The following is a 24,049-nucleotide window of genomic DNA, read 5'->3' on the forward strand; positions in this document are numbered from 1 at the left end:
GGTTCGGCCTTTTTTCCAGCACCCCCAAGCCCCATCTCTTGGCACCCAGACCCAAGCCTTAAGGGACCCTATCAGACCCTATCAGACCCGCAACCCTCCGATCTCCTGCAGTTCCAACACAGCCTGGTTCAGTTTGGCTGCCCCGTTGCCTCCAATCCAGGCTCACAAGCAGGTTTTCAGGCTTGGCCCATGAGTGTGTGTATGTGTCACTCCCCTCCCCTAAGCACAGGTGGACTTGAAGGGAACACTGCCAAATACTTTTGGTTTAGAAAGAGGGAGGGGTGTTGGCTGAGGCTGGTGGGTGTAGCAGTTTTTGTTTTGTTGTGTTTCTTAGATAACCGTTTCGTGGTACGGTACCTTTTCACTCCCCCAAATCACTGACACACCTTCAGAGCAAATTTGAGCTTCTCTTGTCTCTGTCTCGCTCACTCTCGCTCTCTCTCTCTCTCTCTTACTTTCACAAGTCAGCCAGTGCTGAGACAGTGCTGAGTTTCCTGACAGGGACTGAATGCGTGAGAGGAGGAACTGAAATCAAAACTTCTCTTCTAAAAGGTCAGTAACATCCCACTGTCTCTTTTCGATTTGTTTCTCACTCAAATACTATTTCCCATATCCTCAAAAAGACATAATAACATACTTTTGCTGCTGTGGCAAAATTTCAGTTTGTTGCATACATACAATCTGCTACCCACTGACCTTTGAATAGAATCGCTTCGTCTCTCTTCCTAGTCTGAATTGAATTTTTTCTCCACATTCCAAAACTTTTTATAATCGGATGTTTGGTTTGAGCAGGAGCTACCAAAGTGTCCCGGCTGCTGTCAGATAACTTTCTGTGTGTGTGTGTGTGTGTGTGTGTGTGTGTGTGTGTGTGGCAGTGTGTGTGTGTGTGTGGTGCTGCGGATGCATATTCAGTGCAAGCCTCCTCCTTCACTGCACAGAGAGGAGGAAGCAAGTGAAAGCATGACAAAGCTTGATGAGATTGAGAGACTGATAGCGTTCACTTTTAACTTGTTTATGTAGGAGCAGCTTGTACACTGACATTATGCTCACACACTGGATGATGTATTTATATTGTCCTTTCCTATTCTTATCATGCCAGCGAGTGACATTGACACTGTTGCCTTGAAATACTCTGACAAATTTTCTTCAGTCACCTTTTCACTCTTCTCAGATGAGGAATAATACGATAATTAGATTTAACTTCATTCAACTTTTTAGCTTTTCAAATTCTTAAATTGGTTCACCTGTCAGATACAAACAGTGTGTGAGACGCCATTATGAACTGAAAACCTTATAATTCATATATAGGCGCTCTCAAATCTCTCACAGTTCCTGTTGGTGGAAACAATATGAGATATCATCACAAAGCTGTGTGTGTGTGCGTGTGTATGTGTGTGTATGTGTGTGTGTGTGTGCGCGTGCGTGTGTGTGCGTGCGCGTGTGTGTGTGCGTGCGTGTGTGTGTGCATGTGTGTGTGTGTGAGCGTCTGTGTGTGTGTGTGTGGGTCTTTGCATTGGTTTCAGTGTTGAGTGTAACTTCACACATCTCAGACTTGATGAATAAAGACTTTCAGACAGCTACATGTAATCATGTAATGCCGGAATTGTAATTACCAGTGAGGGTTTGAGAAAAGTCCTTAGATAATGCAGCACAAATCCACATGAAGGTACATTGGCTTCATTTCCATTATAAAGATGTGATGATCAGTGATACAGGCTCAGTGTAATGAGGCCCATGAAGAGCTCTGAAGTTTAAAGTCATCTTCAAGTATTAGAAAAAGAGGTTGCATCGGCCTTCATTGTTAAATTATTTCAAAAAGTAGCACACACGATATCCAGCTTCTTCCTGTCACAGAGCACAGAAGGGGTTAGGTGGGGATAAAGTCTATCAGACACCACCACACCTATTTAGTCACACACACACCCTGGCTGCTGCTTTCTGTCTGCACACCTCTCTCTCTCTCTCCCTCTCTCCCTCTCTCTCTCTCTCTCTCTCCCTCTCTCTCGCTGTAGGATTGTCAGAACTGAACCTGATCCTCGCCGTTCTTCTGTTATACAGTCTCCCGGGACCTTTGTCTTTTTTTCATTTGGCATGGTTAACAAACACTGTCAGACGTACACTTTGTTGACATTTGATGCACACAAGCATGTATGTATCTTGTTGAACGCGAGAGGCAGAGAAAGTATCGTGGACGAACGTGTCAAACGTTTGAGGACGCAATTTGGTAATTGCAATAACAGACCGGTGATGCAATGTGTTCATTACGAGAGTGACAAAGCCAATGAGTCCACACGCCATCTTCCCACCTGACAGCATGTAGGCAGGCCTATATAACTGTATTTAGGAGAAGATACACACTCTGATTCTAACCTCCAGTGACACAGATGTCATCTTGTCACGGTTGTCTAAAATCACACACTAGCACACACACACACACACACTGCGTTCTCTCCAGGTCGAAGCGGACTGAGAGGAGATCAGATCGGTGCCTGCACCACAAAAGTGTCACCCCATCATCTAAACGCCATGCAGACACCCTCACAAACCATAAGACGCACGTGCACTTCTTCATTCGCGCGTGTGTGTACATGCAGCCCTCCTCCGTAGAACTGAGGGCCAGGTTTTGTTGTATGCGTGTGTGTGTGTGTGTGTGTGTGTGTGTGTGTGTGTGTGTGTGTGTGTGTGTGGAGCCGGGCTGGGTGAGTAAGCCGCCCCTCACAGATGAATAGAGGATGGGAGGAGGCTTGAAGAGGCTGCCGTGGGTGGGAGGCCCGAGCCCTGCCAAAAAAGCTCCTTCTGTGGGATTTGTTGTGTACTCTTGCGCTCCTGCACGAAACTGCCTCACGCCCCGGCTGAGACGACAAAGCAGGACACACTCACACTCGCACACCCAGAGGTTGGAGGCCTGGTTGCGCCCTTTTGGCTTAATCCTTTCACCCCCTCTCAGCCCCTCCTCCCAATCTCTCTCTCTCTCTCTCTCTCTCTCTTTCTGCTGCTACTGTTCATCCTCCACTGTTTCTGATTTATAAAGTGGCCGATATATATGCTGACATACTTTAACAAGTAGGTCACCTGGGAGCACATCCTGTACCCATCTAACCACCCAAAACACACATTTGTGACATATAATTTCCCTATTCAAATCCTTCTTGATGACTGCCATTCCACTTCTGGTTGAATGGGTTTGTGGCTCAGACTCTGCAGCTCATTATTTGCATTTGATCAAGGTTATTAAAGAATTATATCCTTACATTTCAATATCTGTCATACCCGTGCGCCTGTGTGCCGAGGCTGAAACAAACCGTAGGTGTTTCCTAAACGTTACCATGATAATCGAAAATAGGCCCCTGTAACCACTGGCAACCTACCCAGCCTCAGCACGAGTGCAAGGAGACGTGATTCTCAGCGAAAATTAAAAGAAGATCAGAAAATGACAGCTCTTGGTCGGTTTATTACAGAGAGGCACAGGGATGAGAGCGATTCTGCACCAGACAGGTAGATGAAGAAAAGAAGAAAGGGAGGAAGAAGAAAAAAAGAGAGCACGATTTCATAATGTCTGAAAGAAAGATCTGGGTTGAATAAGTGGGTCCACCCACCTGTGTGTGAGAGGCAGTGAGAGAGAGAGAGAGAGAGAGAGAGAGAGAGAGAGAGAGAGAGAGAGAGAGAGAGAGAGAAAGGAGGGCTGCATGGCAGTTTTAGAGACATGAGTGTGTGGGTTAGCCTTGCTGTCCTGCTTGTGCTATCTAATCACTGGGAGAGAAAGGAGAGCAGCCTTTCAGTATTGCGAGCGAGCGAGCCTTGATCCACCCACCCACCCCAGACAAACAGCAGTTAGCCCACTAACTACTATCTGTGGTAGCCTGCAGCTCTGGGCCGTACATCGGGGGGAACGGAGATGAAATATGACAGAGACTGTAGGTAATAGACATTTATGACAATTATGTCTCATTCTGTGTGGAGGAGAAGGAGAGATGTGTCAATTTGGAGGCTACTAAGGGTCACGACAGTATGTGAGAGAGTGCGGCGTGTGTGTGTGTGTGCGTGCGTGGATGTGCGTGCTTGCGTGCGTGAGTCTGTGTGTGTGTGTGTGTGTGTCTGGCATGCACCTTGGCCAGAATCCAGCAGGTTTTTCACTTAGCAATACAACTAATGAGAGCACACGGGCTGATTTCAGGTCTAATTAGCCACACTTGTTTTAACCTAAGGCTAACTCTCCACACAGGTGCACAATGCGTCAGTAAGGACACACAAACATTCATGTGTGCGCTTAAATTCCCTCTTACCTTTGGGGTACATTGCTTTCCAAACCTTATTAACATGAATTATGTGACTGCTGTGCTGATTTCTCTGTGTTTGTCTTGTTGACGTATTTGGGTCAGCAACAGATGTGTGTGTGTGTGTGTGTGTGTGTGTGTGTGTGTGTGTGTGTGTTACCTGTGTGATACCTGAGTGGGTGGGATGAGATTGGGTGTGTGTCCAAAAATAGCTGACCTATGCATCACACTTTGTATTTGTGTGTATGAACATGTGCATGATTGCGCCGGGCCGCCACCTTGTGCCGTGCATGTGTGTGTGTGTGTGTGTGTGTGTGTGTGTGTGTGTGTGTGTGTGTGTGTGTGTGTGTGTGTGTGTGTGTGTGTGTGTGTGTGTGTGTGTGTGTGGCATGACAGGCATCTGTCTCCCCTGCCCTGCAGCCTGACTGGTTTTAATTAGGAGGTGCCAGAGTGCCTGAGGGCTCTCCTGCTGACACACACGTACACACAGGCGCGCACACTCTCACACACACACACACACACACACACGCACACACACACAAACATGCATATACACACACACACTACCCGAGGGCAGACAGAGGCTGTCCCACCAAGGCTGGCCTCCTCGTTATCACCATAAGGAGTTGTCCTCATCGGCGACCCTCCCAACACACACACACGCTCACACACAAATAGTCACACCAATCCAATCAAATGAATACAACACAATACTGAAAGGCATTCTGTAGCAACATCGGTGCCAGTGGAGGTTGGGAGTTTTGATATCTTGAACATTCCGTTCTCAGTTTTGGCCAAGAAACAAAAGCCATTACTTTAACATGCACAATAAAGGCTAGACTCAAATCAGGTACACAACAACGGCTACAAACGCACAGAGTAATCATCTCTACAGCCTCAACAAACACCACCATTGATATCCAGTTTTCACACACACAGCAGAGGCCTCAGACAACACATGATGGCCACCTGTGAAGAACTGTAAGTCTGCCAGAAGGATTAAATCAACCTCTCTTCAGTACTCTTAGTTCTGAAAATGCAGCCAGTGTAGTTTACGGCTCCTCTGGCAAACTTTCTAATGCTGATTAGGATGTTTGAAAAAAAAAAAGACAAAATGGGAGAAAGTTCCAGCACAAACAGACAGGTCAGCAGAAAGTAAACGCCCTCACCTCATTCGCCCGACTAGCATGCTCCAAGGTGAGTTCTAATGACCTCTCAGCGATGATGGATGGTTATGTGTGTGTGCGTACCACTCTGTCTGAGCATCTGTGATTGAGCCAGATAATGAGTGACGGATTAAGTGTGTGTTCGCTGTTATTTGCACGCGCTTTCTCATGTGAGCGTACAGGTTTGCACACATGCAGGTCTCCTTTGGTATTTGAGAAATGCTACATTTGTGCATTTGTGCGTGTGTGCGTGTGTGCGTGTGTGCATGTGTGTGTGTGTGTGTGTGTGTGGACATAGGTGTGGGCTGTACTAAATACTATTTTATACTACAAGTATAAAAATGTGTTTTTTTTGCAATGTAAATATTGATATTTGCTAGGTAAAGAAGATATTTTATATATGCTGTTGCTAGGGGACCAGTATCAAAGGTATCACGACTGTTACTTGTGTTGAACTTTCTTTTACATTATGCAGCCTACAGTTGTTACGGCGACCTGAGATGTTGTTGGAATATTCTCCCTGTTTGTCTGTAGAAATGTGGAAAAGTGGACTGACAGAAACAATTTCCAGGCTCTGACCATTTGAGTGTTCCTACCTCCAATTATGACTCTCGCCACACACACACACACACACACACACACAATATATTTTCAAAAAAACTTTTGTTGGGCTACAATGTTGTGACATTTGACTCTCAAAATTGGAGATTGGAGATAAGACACAAATAGTTTTTAAGATGGCAGGAAATCAAGTTAGGTGTGGGCGTGGCCTTTAGTTTCCTTGGTAAAATGTGTCAAACGTCAATCATGTTTAGTACATAGTGATCTGTCTTCATCTTTACTAACATTTATAATAGTGACTGAATGGCAGCCTCACCTTCATCAGTATATTTACTTTATGTAATGATGCTTCACACACACACACACACACACACACACACACACACACACACACACACACACACACACACACACACACACACACACACACACACACACACACACGTGCAGACCCTCCACTGTGCCAATCTGGTGATCTGGTGTGTGTATCTCTCTGGGCACAGCAGGTGGCAGTAAACAGGTACGTTAAGACGCCAGACAGGCAGGCAGACAGGCAGGCAGGCAGGCAGGCAGACAGACAGACAGGCAGGCCAAGGAGCAGCACATATCGGTGAAGCTCTGACAAAGGATGGAGGGCGCAGGAATCTGTGTTTAGCCAGATAAGATGACACTCCTGCAGCACTCACAGTGTGGCTGTGGTTCTGTGAGGAGTAACTGTGGATTTATTTCAACAGATTACAATTAGAAGTAGAAGTTGAACCGATTCACTTCACAAAGGAAACTCCTGCTCACGTTTCAATTCTTTTTTTCTGTCCTATTTTGCCAAGAGTGCAAGAGAGCAAGGGCACAAGACACACACACACACACACACACACACACACACACACTTGTCCGTTTGTGTGCCGCTGAAGGTAGAAGTGGGACGTGATTCTGCAGCAGATGCCGCCCCTCTCCTCTCCTCTCCTCTCCTCTCCTCTCCTCTCCTCTCTCCTCTCCTCTCCTCTCCCAAATACGCATGATATTTCAAATTCAACAGATGGATCTATTTTAGAATCAGACACTGAGAGACGGAAGAAAGAGGGAGACAAAGACGCGGAGAGAAAGACACAGCCACAGGAAAACGCGCCTCTCGACTACGCAAGACACCTCTCGCTCTCTCTCTCTCTTTCGGCCGCCTCCCATTGAGCCGCGAATGAGATCGGCTAGCTACCACTCCATTTCCCTCTGTAATTCGCGGCTTGTCACAAAGTCCTGGACATGACTTTCCCCCTTTTGTAAAGAATTCGGAAACAATCGGTCCCTGCGGCGCGTAAGGCTGGCAGGAAGTGTTAGAATAGATATCTGATCTTACAGGACGGTGAGTGTTGTTTGTCTGGCCGTCTGACTGGCCTGTGAGCAGTTAGTGGCTAACCCTGTTTATATATTTCAGATGCCAGCTTCAGCACTCATCATGCACCAAACAGTGTAAACCACCGGGGCCATGGGCGGCGGTTTGCTCCGGCCCGTGTTTCCCCCAAAGGGTAAGCGGGCTTAGACGTCTGATGTCCGCTGCTTTGTGTTTGTGTAGGTTAGGCCGGCACTGTTTTCACTGCACGGTTGTCGGATATGATTTGTGGAGTGGAGCAAAAGAAATGTCTTCGGTCTTTACGAGTGAAATAACAGAGGATTCAGATTTTAGCCGCCAGCATTTTGGATCCAGTCTTGTAAAGCGGTTGAGTGTAGGAGATGTAGCCCGGATGCCTGTAAGCAAACTATCACAAAGGGCGTGGTGTTATGAAGTCATACAGGAAATCTTCCCTCGCCCAATGGCTGTTTGAGATCCTGTGAATGTGCGGCGTCACAGTAAAACGTTTGTCTCGACCGGGAGAGGACAGGAAAGTCTCGCTCCCTCTGTCTTACCTGTCTCTCTGTCCCTCTGTCTCTCTGTCTCTCTGTCTCCCTGTCTCCCTGTCTCTCTGTCTCTCTCACTGCAAAAATGCGTCACACATTCGCTTCTAAAAAGTCTTATTGCCTTCGAGTAAATGATAAGATCTGATATAGAATGAGGTCATTTCAGTCTGTTTCCGGTACAACTGAGCGTCTTCTCAGAATTTTTGATAATTAAGCGTCATTTCCCACAAGTTCCAGTGGAGAAATCGATGTCCCTGTGTTTGTTCCGTCTACTCATTGATTTCAATTGGGGCGGGGGGAAAGGTTGAATGAGTTGATGAGTTGTAGATTATTTTCCACGCTAACACACACACACATACACACACTTTGATTCAACCGTCTTGAACACCACTGTGGTACTTTGCGTTAAATCTAACCTGAAGCAAACTCTCAAAACAAATTCTCCCCAATACTGCTGCCAAACTGGTTTTTGCTCCTCTACAGCGACGCCTTATCTCTTCACCTCTACTCTGCACAAACTTCCTCTTCCTCCTCCTCCTCCTCTTCCTCCTCCTCCTCCTCCTCCTCCTCCTCAGGCCGGCCAAGGTGGTTTGTTCATCAACTGCTACCCCGCTTTTGTTCGCTTTCTGACTCAAAACAGGATCACGCCTGCGACGGCGGCAGCTGCACACTCTGAGTTGTGTTATTAGTCGCCTCTTTTGCTTTAATGCCCTTTTAGAAGCAGTCCGCCTTTAATAATACTTGCAAATTTACACAAGTGAGCGATTGGAGCACTTTTACAGGGTCCTGAGCACAGCGGGGAGTGTTTGTAGTCCTTCGAACGCCCCACCTTCTGAACTCGTGCACTCCAGGACGCGCCACAGTGTCAAGTGCATTAGCGGATAAGGAAACGGCACAAACAGGTGTGAAACCGAGTCTAACTGGCTTGTAAGTTGCCGTCGTTGTGTGTGTGTGTGTGTGTGTGTGTGTCTCTGTGATTGCGCGTCTGCTGTGAGTCCATCCATCCGTCTCCTCCTCTCAGCTTGAGACTAAACCAACAGAGGTGCACAAAATAGTCCTCCAAGTTTTCTCTCTCTCGCTCTCTTTTCCTTTTTTCCTTTTTTGTTCACCCTCCTTCACAGTCTCCCCAAACAACCCCTTCCAGTTTCTTTGCCCCGGTCCCTTTATACCCAAATCCACTCAAACACAACTAAAAATTCATTTTGTCTGACCTAAATCAGAGGGTGTCTGCGCCATGGGCTTATTACACAGTGCGCTTAAACTTGTGTTGTGGAGGAGGATGGGGTATTATTATCTTCCAGCTACCCACCCTGCTATAAAAACTAGTGGTGCGACATCTCCACAGCGCAGTGCTGCTGCCCTCCCTCCCTCCCTCCCTCCCTTCCTCTCTCTCTCTCTCTCTCTCTCTCTCTCTCTCTTGCTCGTCCTACATGAGCCACACACAACAGTGAGCCTGACTTAAACTCCACACTAGCCACTCTGCCGTACAGACAGACACAAGAATCACACTCTCTCTGCTCTCGTCCGTTTCGCTGCTTTTGCGTCTCTCAATTGGATATTCCTCCCCGGGTGTTTTTCTTCTTCTTCTTCTCCTTCTTCTGTGTTTTTTTTTTTTTTTTGTGAATGGGCATCTGAAGAGCTTGTGAATGGACTGACTGATTGACAGACCCGCTGACTGGCAGGGGGAGAGAGAGAGACAGAGAGAGAGAGAGAGAGAGAGAGAGAGAGAGAGAGACAGCTGTGTTTCGCTCAAAGGAGGCGATGCTGAGAGGTCAACCGAGGAGCAGCAGAGCCTCTGAGTAGAGATACACGTGAGGAGCATCGCGAAGAGGAAGGTACAGTGGGAGATGAGTGTTGATTCTGTGGAATGCTGAGGAACGTATCAAGACATGTGCAAATTTATGTGGATGCCAGAGTTTTAGGGCATGCACATGGGTGTGTGATTGCGTGTGCATGTCCGTTGTTACTTGTCACATTGTTACGGAGTGTGTGTGCGCACGGACAAGCTGCCACTTGTGCACTTGTGTACACGTGCATCAGTCGTTTGCGCCTACTTAAAAGATGGTTTGTGTGCGAGTGTCTCCGTCTGCCTGATGAGGTGCAAGCAGGTCAGCAGCAGGTCAGTGAACCGGGGCGGATTCACTTCATGACTCCTGGAATCATTTGGGCTGTTGTGTCAAATATTGTCTCCAAAATAATGTGAAGTGCTGAATGTCTCCTGTGCTGCAAATTCCACGACTGGAATCTGAACAACAGGTGCTGGAAACTGAACTCACTCTAAGTCCAGGCTGGAGTTCCAGTTTTGAGTGATTTCATATTTATGTGGCGTTCCTCTTGAAGTTTTCCTCAGGTGATCCATTCAGTTAATGGAAACGTCTGAGAGTTTGGACAAAATAAAAAACATGTTATGGATTTGAAGCTGAGCTGTAAATTATTGTTTACAGCTCAGCTTGTTGTCACTCAGCTTATGGACGTCTTACATCATGTAGTTACAAAATGTTATGAGCAGGTTTGTCAGTCGAGTGTTTACGCGTTGTTGATGTTTCTAATAAATGTAAGATTTATTCATACATGCTGCATTATTCAGTGAAACTATAAAAAATACGCAGAGTATCCCTGAACTGGCAACTAAAATTTAAATTTGATATTTAAACTAAAAGGTTCAAATCAAAACCACGTAAAGGGATACTTCATATTGGATTGTAAGATGTGCAGATACTGGAACATTTTCAGACACATCTGCTCATCTGATATCCAAGCTGAGGCAGGAAATTGATTATAAATCAATGTCAAACTAATGACATTTCCTCTAAGTAATTTCTTACAACTGATGATGTCTTCATGACTTTATAAGGCTTTGAATATTCATCTAAAAAGCCAGTTTTCATTTCCATTTTCATAAAGATTACCGCAACGCCCATGCATGCTGAAACGGGCGTCTAAGGCTTGTAAATGTTAGAAATATACAAATAAGCAGAATTAAGCTTTGGCAAAACCTCAATTTGTATTTTTTACGTGCAGGCCATCATCTTTTGTGACGCAGAATCCATGAGATAGATAATAAACAGAAATGAGAGGTGATTTTGAATAAATAGAAACCCCTCCTAAGTTTGATAGAGAATGAGTCTAAGAGTTGAACTGTTAATCAGGGAAGCGATAATTGGCACCGAACTACAAACTTTTGTTTACGTTGGGGTGAGACAGATAATGGTGTGTAGCTGTGGGCCCCCCCGAAGGCGAGAGAGATGACACTTAGTGCAAACATGCCGTTTAAGGAGCCAAGCCAGGTAAATTGGCCTCCACATTGCACTATAGGAGGACTGCTTCCACATTTATACCTCATAATATCACTTCAAATAATCATTTAAAATGCTCATATCATAATGTGAATCTGTCAAAATGTTTATGATTTAAAGGATTAATAAAAAGTTCATATTAAAGACTAGAATTCATTTATTTGTATGGTGAAATATTTTTTAAAAAGAACCTTGGTAACTCCCTCTATTGTTCTTTAATTTGAAGTGCGGTTCTGTTTTAGATTTTAGATTCTTACATGAATTTAATTTGTTACCAAGGCGATGATGAGATTTACCTTAAACCAGGTTTGGTTTACACTCACAATAGATTCACATTGAAAGGTCACGCATCTGTCCAAAAGGATACTTCAACTTTTAAGCCCTAAAGTTGTGCAGTTAAATGTTTAAATGTGGAGGATGACCTTCCATCATTACTGAGAGGATAAACAGGAGAAACACACAACTCCTGCTGTGTAAATGCTGGATTTCTCTCTCAGTGCTGTTCCTCTAATTGACACCAATTAAGAGAATGTTAACCCTTCTGACAATGAAACCCAGTGCGCGTCCAGGCTGCACACACACAAACACACACACACACACACACACACACCGCTGTTACACTGGCGATAATGGACTATCTTATATTATGGGTCAAATGAATGTCTTCTCCTAACAATGGGGTGAAGTTTGACTGTCAATACTCTAAATTATTGGCCGCGCAATTGTCCATCTGTGACAGTTGTTTAGCAGGTGTTTGCTATGGGCAGTGTGTGACAGGGGGGAAACTCTGGCTCTGGCTGCTGGTGATTTAGCATGTGGGTCAGGTGGACGCGGCGGCCTGACAGCGATAAACTCGGCTTTGGCTGTTGTAGCTTACCGGCCAAATGAGTGTCTGCCCTGTGACAAGGGGCTGAGATGGACATTAGCTGCTGATTTGTGGCCTGAGCGGTCAGGGCCGGGGACAAGTTAGCCAATCTGGACCTGGACACATAATGATGATACAGCTGCACCACAAGGGCCGGAGGAGACGGAGAGGGAGAGGAGGAGGAGGAGGAGGAGGAGGAGGAGGTTGGTGGTCATAAAGCGGGAAAGCAGATGAAGTTCTTGGGAGAGTGGAGGTGACACATAATTTGGGGCGTGAGTGTGGAGTTGAAAGTGTTAGTGACTAAGTGAGGCATGAGAGGAGACGTGTCCGCTACAGACAGGCAGGGAACAGAGACAGACAGACAGGAAGCCAGAGCGTCCATCAGCGTCCAGTTTGGTATTTAGATCCAGTCGGCGAACATGACGGACGCGGAAGAGGCGCAAAGTTAACGATCGATTCGTGGAGTCGATCTTATTTACCCCACGGAATTTTGGCTCCTGCTAAAAATAAGACACAGTCACATGGAGCCAGAAGTCTACAGCAGTAATTATCGTTCTTTCACAATGCGTCCCCACCCTGGCTCTTTGGAGGGATGGGTGGGTGGGGGTGGCGTCTAAAGGGTTAAGGCTGTTTGGCTGATGAAATGTCGCTCCAGGACCTTGCGGTGGAGAAGCTGTGCCCTCCTCCCCTCCCTGTCTATGTGGCACATCCTTAGATCCTCTCCACATTGTAATTAGGGGCCGGCCGCTAAGAGCTAAGCGCTAGCTGGTGGCAGGGAGACAGTGGGAACGGAGGGGAGTGGTGCTCGCTGGGGCACCAGGCGAACAAACACCAACAGCAGCACGTGTCCCATAGTTCCACGAGTAGGTGGGATGGATCCCTGGCAAACGAATGACAGAGGGTGAGCCAAGCCCTCACAGTCAGACCTGCTCTCTCTCTCTCTTTCTCTCTCTCCCTCTTATCCACTCAGTGTTGTTCCAAGCTCGGCACTATTGTTTGCGTTGGCAGGCTGTTGCAGGGAGGGGCCCCTCTGCTGGTGTTTGTGCAACCTGTTAGGGAACTTTCGGGGCCATCTGATCCCTCCCTCACTCTCTCACCACACAGCGGCTCACCTTTTACCCAGGCTATTAGTTTAATATATGAGGAGCACAGCGTATGTAAAGACTTTCTTCCCCCTCACAGAAGCAGACGCAGGATCAATGTAAGGAGTTAGGCTGTACTTCATGCTGCCTGAGGTTATACTCCACTGCACACAATACTGCAGGGTGTGTGTGTGTGTAATATTAAATACACATATTCATTCTGTCTCTCTCTTGTTCCTGTTCTTGTATCTCACCATTACCTCTATAGGCTTTCCAATAATGTCCGCACTATAGAAATGGCTTTAACATGAAGCTGTTTCCTAGCAACAGGGTCGACAAGAATAAACTATGTGTATATATAATGTACAACATTGTACAACATGTACAATTAGTATCTAAATAGTAAAGCTAATAAACTGGGGTACTTTGTCAATTACTTCTCTGCGACGATTCGCCATAGTAAGACTGACAGGAGGGACACACTTGGGGTGTGTGTGTATATGTGTGTGTCAGTGCGGCTTCAGCCCCGGTCCATTTAGAGCCAGTCAACAATGCAGCTGTGGCAAGCGGAGCCGCTTCAAAGTGTTTATCTACACATGCCTGCAGTGACCACCAAGTGTGGAGTGCTAAGTTTAAGCTCTATTCATAGATGTGAATGAATGAGCGCGCTGCCAAAGGCTCTTTTACCAGCGACTGTAAACAACAACGCAGTGAATCAACAGGTAGGAACTCAGGCAGGCAGATGTGGGCTGAGAAAGACCTGAGGAAAAAACAACAAAATGGATGCAGATTTGTCTGTGCACCACAATCTGATTATGACGCTGTAAATCAAATGAGCGAAGAGAAGAAAGAGTGCGATGTAAGCACCCAGACAGGATACTGTATCTAGAGTACAATCTGACCTCTTTAATTGTTCCAACTCACCCCAAATCCCTTCGCAAACTGTGCGATATAATCATGCAGAAGAGACAGACGGCGGACAGCAGCACACATTATCGCACAAACAATCAAGTTTCAAGAATTCAAGAACGAGTATAGCTTTTCGTCCTACATTCAACTCTGCCGTCAGGTTGGAGAGATGCAATGTTTGATTAAACCAAGACGCTTTATGTTTGCCACTCGGCGCCCTTTGCCGCACAGATGGCACACAAAGGAAGCTGATAATAAAAACAGACAATCCGGTCGTGGCGTTTCCAGTGGAGTCGTACTTCTGTATTAACAATATCCTCCTCAGTTTAAACCTTATAGAGCCGAACCTCTGATCCTGTTCAAATATCAAAGCTTATATGAGAAACCTCCTCATCTCACCTGCCGCCGCTCTGCCGCATGTCGACAGTGGAACCACTCGTCGCTCATATTTCACTCCTCCAATCAAATTTCTCACATTCTGATTGATCTTATCGGATGTGGCGCTGCGTCCGCCTGAGATTGCCTGAGAGGCAGTATGTGGAGCAATTTGACTCTATTATCCTGTCATTCATCCCTGTGTGTTAGAAAGGAGCCATTAGGGCCGTCCAAATACGAGAACATACTGGGATAATACTTGATGTTGACTGTGCTCAAGCGCCAAAAGCAGACGTACGTTCGTTATGAAGCATCTCAGACTTATAATATCCACAGATTTGGACATTGAAGTGCTGTTTTGGAGAGTTTAGAGAAAAATGATGAAAAATGTGGAATATGGACATGAATTCCTTTTTGGTATAAATGTTGAAAGTGGAACCAAATCTGAAAATACTGGAGAACAAAGCTGTTGAGTGAAGAGGAGAGTATTATCGCTGAGGATTAATGGAGGTATTGACTTCTTCTTCTTCTTCTTCTTCTTGCCCCCTAGAAAACCACCAGAGAAAGCGAGGACCATGGTCCATCACAGAGAAGAGGACCTGATTGGGATCCCCTTCCCCAATCACAGCAGCGATGTCCTCTGCAGCCTGAACGAGCAGCGGCGTGACGGCCTGCTCTGTGACGTCGTCCTCATCGTCCGGGACCAGGAGTACCGGACCCACCGCTCCGTCCTGGCCGCCTGCAGCCAGTACTTCAAGAAGCTCTTCACGGTGACAACCACCGACGGAGGAGATCATCACCATCACACGGCGGCGGTGTACGAAATCGACTTTGTGGCTCCCGAGTCTCTCACGGCCATTCTGGAGTTCGCCTACACGTCCACGTTGACGGTGACGGCCTCCAACGTGAAGGAGATCATGAACGCGGCGCAGATGCTGGAGATCCCCTGCATCATCAACGTTTGCATGGAGATCATGGACAGCGGGGGTGGAGGAGGCGGAGGAGGGGGAGGGAGGGAAGAGGAGGGAGAAGAGGAGGAGGAAGAGGAAGAGGTGGAGGAAGAGGAGGAGGAGGAGGAGGAAGAGGAGGAGGAGGAGGACATGGGGTCGAGGAAGGACGAGCAGGAGGAGGAGGAGGACAACGTGAGCGAGAGGTCGCTGCAGTCGTCTGAGAGCAGAGGGCTGCGGACGCCTACAGGGAGAGATGACTCGCCGCCTCCCAGCACCTCCTCCTACCATCAGCAGTACGAGCTGCACACACGCTCCCAACCCGAGTCCCCCAACACCATGAGGGGCAAACAGGTAACACACACCTCTGATCCTGGAGATCAGGAGTAGGAGAATTACTAAATATCCTGAAATGAGTTCCTTTGACCTCTATTTATACTCTGCTTGATACTTTTAACACACTGCTGTCTTGTGTTCCAGGAGAGCATAGAGAGTCGAGCCCTGAAGGATTTCTCCATCGAGTCTCTCCTCCAGGAGGGCCTGTACCCCCGCATGTCCGCTCTGGATAGGAGGGCCAACTTCTCTCCCCTCTTGCCGGGCTTCTACCCCTCTATGTGGGCGGCGGAGTTTCCCGCTTTCCCCCAGCAGCTCCTGGACGGCGGCCACCATCAGCATCGCCACGCCGGAGGCTCACTGCAGGCCCGGCTCCCCCACCCGTACGCCGCCCCAGCGCGGCCCCAGCTGGAGGCCTCCAGGCCCTTGGATCTGGCTGTCAAACGAGAGACCATCAAGGAGGAGATGAAAGAGGAAGTGCCGCCCAGTCTGCTTCACGGCGACTTCCTGAAGGAGTTTGTCAGCTCCGGCCTGGGCGGCGCCATGAACGCAGGCTCAGTGGCGTCAGAAGGACACTCGCTGGGTCCCATTAAGGACGAAGCCGACTTCCGGTCGTACTTGAGCTTCCTGAGCTCGGCGTCCCACCTGGGGGCGCTGTTCCCCCCCTGGCAGCTGGAGGAGGAGAGGAAGATGAAGCCCAAAGCGTCTCAACAGTGTCCCATCTGCAACAAGGTCATTCAAGGGGCCGGGAAACTGCCGCGACACATGAGGACACACACGGGGGAGAAACCGTACATGTGCACCATCTGCGAAGTGCGATTCACCAGGTAGCCCAAACTAATTCATCATTTCATCTCAACAAATGCAAACATTATCTCTGTCTCTTTATGTTCCAAAAGATTTTGAGTAAAAAAGTACCCGCTTATGTAAAACAGCAGTGTTAACAGAAAAGTACCCAATGCTGTTTGGCTCTTTTTTTAAACCTCATTTGCATATCAAAGAGTTGGAAGTGGAAAGCCCCCCGTACCGGTGTCTGTGCATTAGTTTATAAAGTACCTCACTCACCGACATCCTGCTGCTCTGGCACATTTTCCACCTGTACTTTACTGCACTGAACGAGGACGTGTTTACTGAACCGGAACCATCTTCATCACTGAGCGGCTATAATAACCTCCGACTCTTGGAGAGAAATGTAGAGTTGAAATTTAGTGGAGGGAGATGGACGGAAATCGTTCGTTTGAGTACATCGTATTTAGTACAAGCATTTAGTGCTGAGCATCGTATTTGTGGACTCATGAGAGAAAGAAAGAAAATTGAATAAATAATAATAATACAAAGACTAAAGATTACAGCTTTTGTTTTAATTTTCATGGTTTTAGGTGAAGAATTTTTGGAGATTTTGTGCAAAATATACGGAGATACAAGATTTGTCTCACGTTGAATTCAAAATTGTTAATCGGCAGCTTCAAACTCATAAAGATAAATGTCTAAAGTTAATTTTTCCCTCAAGGAAAGTAGATAGTACCTCCAAATAGAAATATTGACCTCAGTTTGTGTTTAATCATTGTATTAGAGTAAATGTATTTGGTTACTTTCCATTTCTACTGTATATCCTGTGCGTTAACTCCATCCCCAGCATGTAAACACAAGTGGTTTCTGTCCTTCTCTCAGGCAAGACAAGCTGAAGATCCACATGAGGAAGCACACAGGCGAGCGTCCTTACATCTGCCTGCACTGCAACTCCAAGTTTGTCCACAACTACGACCTGAAGAACCACCTGCGCATCCACACGGGCGTCCGTCCGTACCAGTGTGAGCACTGCTACAAGAGCTTCACACGCTCAGACCACCTGCACCGACACATCAAGAGGCAGAGCTGCCGCATCTCGCGCCCCCGACGAGGCCGCAAGCCGGCCGCCTGGAGGTCCGCGCCCACCAGCAACTTCCTGTGCCCCCCCGCCGCCACCGCCAACCGCTTTGAGGAGAACGGGTTGAGCTCTGCGTACCAGGGGGCGAAAGGTCACGGACTTGGGGAGATGCTGGGCTTGGGGAGCCGGGGTTTGGGATATAAGAGTGTGGCCGGCGCCGGCAGGGAGGAGCAGCAGGCGGAGGGGAAACACATGGCGGCGGAGGAGAAGGCCCGGCTGGGGAGGCAGAGGGGGGTGTTTGCCTTCGCTTTGGCTGGGGAAGAAGTGCTCAGCCGCTCGCCATTTTACGCTGCGACCTCTGACCCCTGGACCATGAGACTGGAGCGCGCACCTCCCATCCCCGAGCCGGCCAAATAGAAAGAAAGTCTCTGCTAATGTGCAAAGTGAAGCTGAAGCACCTTTTTTTTTTTTAAATGAAACGGCGACACGAGCAAATATCTGAAGCCTGCTGACGTGGCTGCAATTCGACACACACACACTTCAATTACAAAAACCCTTCACACATTTTTATGCATATGCTGTTTCAGCCTTGTGAATGTTTACGAAGAATTTGATAGCATTTAATTAGAGCCAAACTGTTTCACATCACTTTCAAAGAAAACCTACTGGAATGCTGTTATATATATACATTATATATATATATATATAAATATACATATTTTACATTATTTAGCTACAACAATGCTCTTAATTTAAAGACCATCAGTTCCTTTCCTCTAGTTTGTCCCTTGTAACCGGACATGATGAGACTTTTGGACAAAATATGCAAGAAACAAAAACCTGATATATGTGATGTAATTGTTCAGTCTTAAATTAGTGACTAAATATAATGAATGTAAAACATGTGATTATGTTAAAGACAATCAAAATAATTCTAAAAAAAAATTCCTTAACCATTTTAACATAAAAATAAATAAATGAATAATAATAATAATAATAATAATACATAAATAAATAAATAACAAAACATCCTTCATTCAAAAGGAGCCATCAGTACTTAGAGGAGAGGATCAGGCCCAGGCTGGACACGCCTACCTGCTCACACGTCTGTTTGCATCTTGGTCATTTAATAATATTCCAAAACAAAGGGAACCCACTTGAAGTTTGATCAATCAGGATATTTGATAAGGTGTTAATATCCTTCTACTGCCTTGTTCTGATTTAAGCTCTTTGTCTGCACTATTGTACATAGACACAAACATTGGGTGGTGTTTATTACGTTGCTGATGATATGAAATTATATCGCTCTTAAAAGACTTTGAGGAATCCATCCAAAGATGTGGACTTTGATATCTCACAGACTTGAATACGACGTCTTTATTAATGTTGATGAATATGTGTCTTCAGAGGATGTTTATTTCTGACTTATCACCTGCCGCTTTAGCTACGTACTGCTTGTGTTTTTCTGCTGCAACAATCAACAGGGTCTCAGTCCCATTTTCCTACAACCTTCATCTCTGATTTATGTAAAATTGTTTGAATTGAAATGGGAAAATATTTTCTTGCTATTTATGCGTATTTAAATGAATGAGCCTTGGCTATATTTTGCAAATCTGTTTTATAAAGACACTAAATGTGGAACTTTGTCTCGGCCCAAGAGTTGTCCTTGAAACTTGGTATGTGTGTCTATGTGATTTAAAAAAACAAATCTTATCATCTCAATAAAACTACATAGATAACATTATACGATAAAATAGCTTATATCAGACAAACAGACGGATGATTGACTGGTTTTAGTAAAAAAAAAAAAGGAATGGCTTTATTTCCCTGAAAACACATTCAAGTCTATTTCATGTCTCTCAGTGCTGTGCTATATTGTGTTTCTTTACTCTGCCCTCTAGTGGGGAATAAGCAGCATTGCAGCATTGAGCCTGATAGTTCCCGAATCTGAATCGAAGCTGATTTGGACGCACAAAAGGCATCAAAATCAATGTTTAATATCAGTGATAAGGTTGAACATGTGTGGCATACCTGAATATCAAAATCATGTAAAATGAAATATTGCTCTGGAAGTTTTAAAAGAGTTTACATGAAATAAGTTCTATAATGTAAACTCACATTATGGTCTTTCAGCTTGTTGCAATTTGATTCCACGAGAGGGCGCTAAAGTTTTAAGATTGATGGTTAACAGTTGTATGACATGCTGCATGACAGAGGTCAGAAATGATTTTGGCTTTAGACACTTTAGGTTAAAACTTGAAAATTACGTGTACATCTCTAACCCATAGGTACCACAGAAAAGAAACAGACCTTTACCAATGAACGTCTTTTAGTTTCCTCTTTATGACTTTGAAGACGATGTGGTGGAAAGACTGTGTGGGAGTGGAGCCCTCATCCTTTGATGTGGGGCAGGGAAAGTCTGCAGCAGCTGTTTCCTCCAGGTTTCACCACATTCGTTCTAAAAACGTGCAAATAATCCAGTAGAGCTTCACCTTACTGCATGAGGAGTAGCACATGACTGGCCATGTGCTCTGATAATCACACATGGTTTAAATCTTAGTATCTGTCTTTGTTTATCATTGGAGCGCCAAGTTTTTTTTGTTTTTTTTTCTTGAAAACACTCCAAGGTTTGGAAAGTGCTTGAAATTAAATTGTTATCAGATTATTTCCATAATAAACCACTATCTGGTTGAATAGTTTGCTTTTTAGATAAAGCAATAAAACAGTTTGTGTATCATCGCAGTAGTGTGTGTGTGTGTGTGTGTGTGTGTCTGTCTTTGATGCGCGCCGTCTGATCTAACAGTGAGGGAGGAACATGCCGGGAGGTCGCTAAAGATGAGAAATATAAATTAAGTGAAACGAGGAGCAACAGGTGGAGCTGCAGTGCCCCGATAGGAACTACAGTCACTGCTGGTGTTTCTGACGGGTCCTTATACGGGTGGACGTTCCCGGTTGCTACCTGTCGCAACTATCGCTACCCGTGTAGGACCGGAAATCCTGATTTGGACTACGCCAGCGCGTCGCAATTAGAACTTTGTTTACATCCGGTCTCCGTTTTTCTGTTACAAAATTTGATAAATGAGGAATGTCCAAATCTTCTGCCCTACAGCGTTATTTTAAGTCTTCATTTAGCATTTACCATTTACCTTTGCTCGCAGTGAAATCTGATGTTTTAATAAGTCTGCTTTTGAGTCAACTCTTCTTTGTTTGTCCATTTAAGTCTCTGTGTTAAAACAGTATAAGCTCAGTGTGCATCTGAATCTTATCTAAATAATATCTAAAAATACCAAATATACCAAATACAAACATGGATTAAGCCAGCCATGTAAATGATTCGTAACAAACTTGCCATTTTGGAACACATGACAACTGAAGACGATTATGTCTCAATAAAAACCAAGTATTTAAGATTGCCGGGTTTGCAGATAGCGTGAGGTTGAAACCCATTTTAGGGTAAATAACGTAAAAAAAGAATAATAAAGGAAGCTCTAGATAAATTCAAAGGCGTTAACAAAGCGCTAGTGTGTGGGTGTTGGTGTGGGTGTGTGGACAAGATATAGGGCAGGAAGCGGTGAGGTTCGTGTTTGGGGAGCACTGACACTTTCAAAGTCAGATTTACAAATGAATGAAATCAACAGAGCAACGTAAATTTCCACCATTCAACTGGCTGCTTGCACATTGACTACTGGTTATGATTTATTTCCCATATCAGCATTCTTTACACAAACATAGGTACGTAGTTGGCCAAAGAAGAACGTTAAATGTATAGCGGTTCAGAGAGAGCGCATTTGCTCTGCTGCACCGTCCGTGTGTTCTCTATTTGACATTCCAATTCCGATTTATTATTAAAAAGGGCTGGTCTTTCATGTTTGTCGTGGACTGTACAGCAGTGTGTGTATGCATGTCTTACCTTTACTTGTAAATGAAGTCCATTCGCCTCTCCCTCTGGACAAACATCTCTATGACTTTGGTGTAAAAGTCCTCTTTATCTTCTTTTAGTTTTAAAAGTCTCTCTGTCTCAATAGAGATTATTGTTAGGGATGAAAGTCGTGATGCGGTGCACTTGACTTTCTCTACCTGACGTTTTTAGCTAGTAGCTACAAACAATGCCATTTGTCTGTAACACCTGAAGTAGAACAACAGCAGAACAAGCCCTTGTGCTCACACAGACACACACGCCCCCTTCAGTGAGGCAGAGGTACCGGCTGCCTCCCTGGCTGCCGTCACTGAAAGTAAGTCTGACTAAGTTGACTTTCTGTTCACATTTCATCTTTCCCTTAGTTATTTCATTGCTATCTTTGTTCTTTACTGAAACTATGATAGCCTGATAGCGATAGTGACTGTTTCTGCAATTACAACTGTATGAACAAGTGTGTCTGTGAGGTTCCTTCATCAGTGTGTGAATCAATAGCAAATTGAGGTTTCATAACATTTTCCACTAACTAGACAAGTGTGTGTGTGTGTGTGTGTGTGTGTGTCTGTGTTTAGACTTCCTGGACCTCGAGCCTCCTGAAGTGTAACTTCCTGACCTATATAGCTTTATCCTTTCTGTGGGTTCTTCTCTTTGTTATTTATCAGGCTCAGATCTGATCCTTTGAGACCTGGTGTTGGTCTGCCAGAGGCACTCGTGCTGTCTGGTTCTGTGTGTGTGTGTGATTGAGGCTTGCGTGAGTATAACCATTTTAAGGCTTTTCTGAGTGTTCTCTAATGGGACATCCTCTGAGGAAGCTGTGTGACAATGCAGCTTCGGGCCTGCTGGAGGTAAAGCGGTCTGATGTTCTCTGTGCGCTCGGCTGCAGGAAACCGCTTCAAAACAAAGGAGCTCAAAAAAGCAACACTCCTGCTGTGACAAAACCTCAAAAGCATGACATCATGACAACGTGCAGAGGACTCAAATCTTAGATTATCATTAGTTTAGATAGATAGATAGATAGATAGATAGATAGATAGATAGATAGATAGATAGATAGATAGATAGATAGATAGATAGTGAAAAGATGATGTTACAGCGGTTACATTACATCATGGAGTTGCCAATTGTCTTTGTATGTCCCTTCATTTGCTTGATGTCAAGTCCCATCCAGTAGTGCACTCAGCTGTTAGTCTGTGAGTTGCCTTCACCGTCTGATGCTTGTCGGCTCCATTCAGTCACTCTGACTCCAAGACTATTTTTCCCTAATCGTCAATGGCAGACTGTGTGTGAGTGTGTGTATGTAAAGACCAGGGCCAGGAAGGCACCAGTCCTATGGTCTCTAATAAAATATGTATACAGCATAGTAAAGGATACAACACAGTTTCCTCTGGAAGGTTTTAGTCCAGTCTCCATTTAACTTGTGTCATTTTATATCAAAACAAAAGCCTCAGTAAAGAAGTGAAAACCTACAATATCACAACAAAGTAGAGTTTGTTTCCACAGGGACACTGATCCTCTCATCAATTCTGTCCAAGGTTTGTTTATTTATAGTTTGTTATTCAAACTTATTTCTGACAGTCAACTGAAACACCCATGAACAGAGACAATACTCTGTGAGGTAATGTCCTCATTCTGGAAACAGGGACTCATTTTATAACATAGGTTAATAATGGGACCTTTCAGCAACTACAATCTGCAATTATGAGCCTCCTCCTCCCCCTCCCTCCCACACAAGTACACAAGGACAGCTGAGGACATTAGAGAGACACCTGAATGTGAGAATGTGGTGGTCCAAACAAATCAGTCTGTGCATACATAAATAAGCTGGACAATCATTACCCACTGTCATTATAACTGTAGCAGTCGTGTTCATCAAGAGCTTATTCTCAAAGATGACATCAGACGAGGAGGAACAGAAAGCAGCAAAAGCAAAAGGAGAAGTGTTGCGATAAGCATCAGCAAAGCAGAAATTAACTACACGTTTTTTCCACAACAACTCACAAAGCATTGTTGTTGTTAGCAACGGAAACAATGAATGCAATGAGGGATATAAGCTGTACATTTCACAGGTGACATTGTATCATTTGTAGCAGCTATAGAGCCTACAACTCACAACCTGCTTCATGTATGAGGTTGTGTGAGGCATAATGGCACGTATTTAAGATGTTTTTTCCATCATGTGCACTGTATGAGTGTGTAGTAGCCTCTAATGTGCACCTACATTTAATCAGAGAAGGTGTAATGGTTTCCTGTACACTTACTGCCAACCCAAGAGCAGCTTTATTGATTCTTCTAAGGGGAAACAGATTACAAACTCTTTATCTGATGATTTAAGAGTTAAATCCGCCAATAAGATTTAATGTTCCTTCGCCAATGAGTTTAAGTGCAGTCGTTATAAAAATCTGGCTCTAGACATGCCACATGTCAAAAGAAGCCCCAATATAATGATATTCTGAAGATTTGTACATGATACCTCCAAATATGTATAACAGACGTTCAGCTGATGTCAACAGTAACAGTGCATTGATCCAACAAACCGTCTACTTTAGGTAATCTCATTACGTAACTAAT

General features: G+C 45.1%; 1 protein-coding gene across 2 annotated transcripts; it reads left to right on the forward strand.

Moving 5' to 3' along the window:
- Window positions 1-448: 448 nt before the first annotated feature.
- On the forward strand, window positions 449-19,170 carry zbtb7c (zinc finger and BTB domain containing 7C). Of its 2 annotated transcripts, none has more exons than XM_076163583.1 (4): window positions 449-552; window positions 14,969-15,719; window positions 15,846-16,525; window positions 17,370-19,170. In XM_076163583.1, the coding sequence occupies exons 2-4, from the start codon at window positions 14,994-14,996 to the stop codon at window positions 17,980-17,982; spliced, it is 2,019 nt and encodes a 672-aa protein (XP_076019698.1). In that variant the 5' UTR covers window positions 449-552; window positions 14,969-14,993; the 3' UTR covers window positions 17,983-19,170. The 2 variants fall into 2 exon arrangements, with proteins under 2 accessions (XP_076019698.1, XP_076019699.1); XM_076163584.1 differs by lacking the exon at window positions 449-552 and adding an exon at window positions 9,355-9,726.
- The last annotated feature ends 4,879 nt before the right edge of the window (window positions 19,171-24,049 follow it).

Source organism: Genypterus blacodes, unplaced genomic scaffold (genome assembly GCF_046128005.1).
Source record: "Genypterus blacodes isolate CSIRO-AG114 ecotype Tasmania unplaced genomic scaffold, CSIRO-AGI_Gbla_v1 ptg000133l_1, whole genome shotgun sequence".
Classification (NCBI taxonomy): Eukaryota; Metazoa; Chordata; class Actinopteri; order Ophidiiformes; family Ophidiidae; genus Genypterus; species Genypterus blacodes.

Bases quoted from the DNA above. Each gene is read 5' to 3' on its own strand.
- zbtb7c (XM_076163583.1), top strand. From the start codon at position 14,994: ATGGTCCATCACAGAGAAGAGGACCTGATTGGGATCCCCTTCCCCAAT. The intron at 15,720-15,845 runs GTAACACACACC...CTTGTGTTCCAG, and splicing joins ACACCATGAGGGGCAAACAG to GAGAGCATAGAGAGTCGAGC. The intron at 16,526-17,369 runs GTAGCCCAAACT...TCCTTCTCTCAG, and splicing joins TGCGAAGTGCGATTCACCAG to GCAAGACAAGCTGAAGATCC.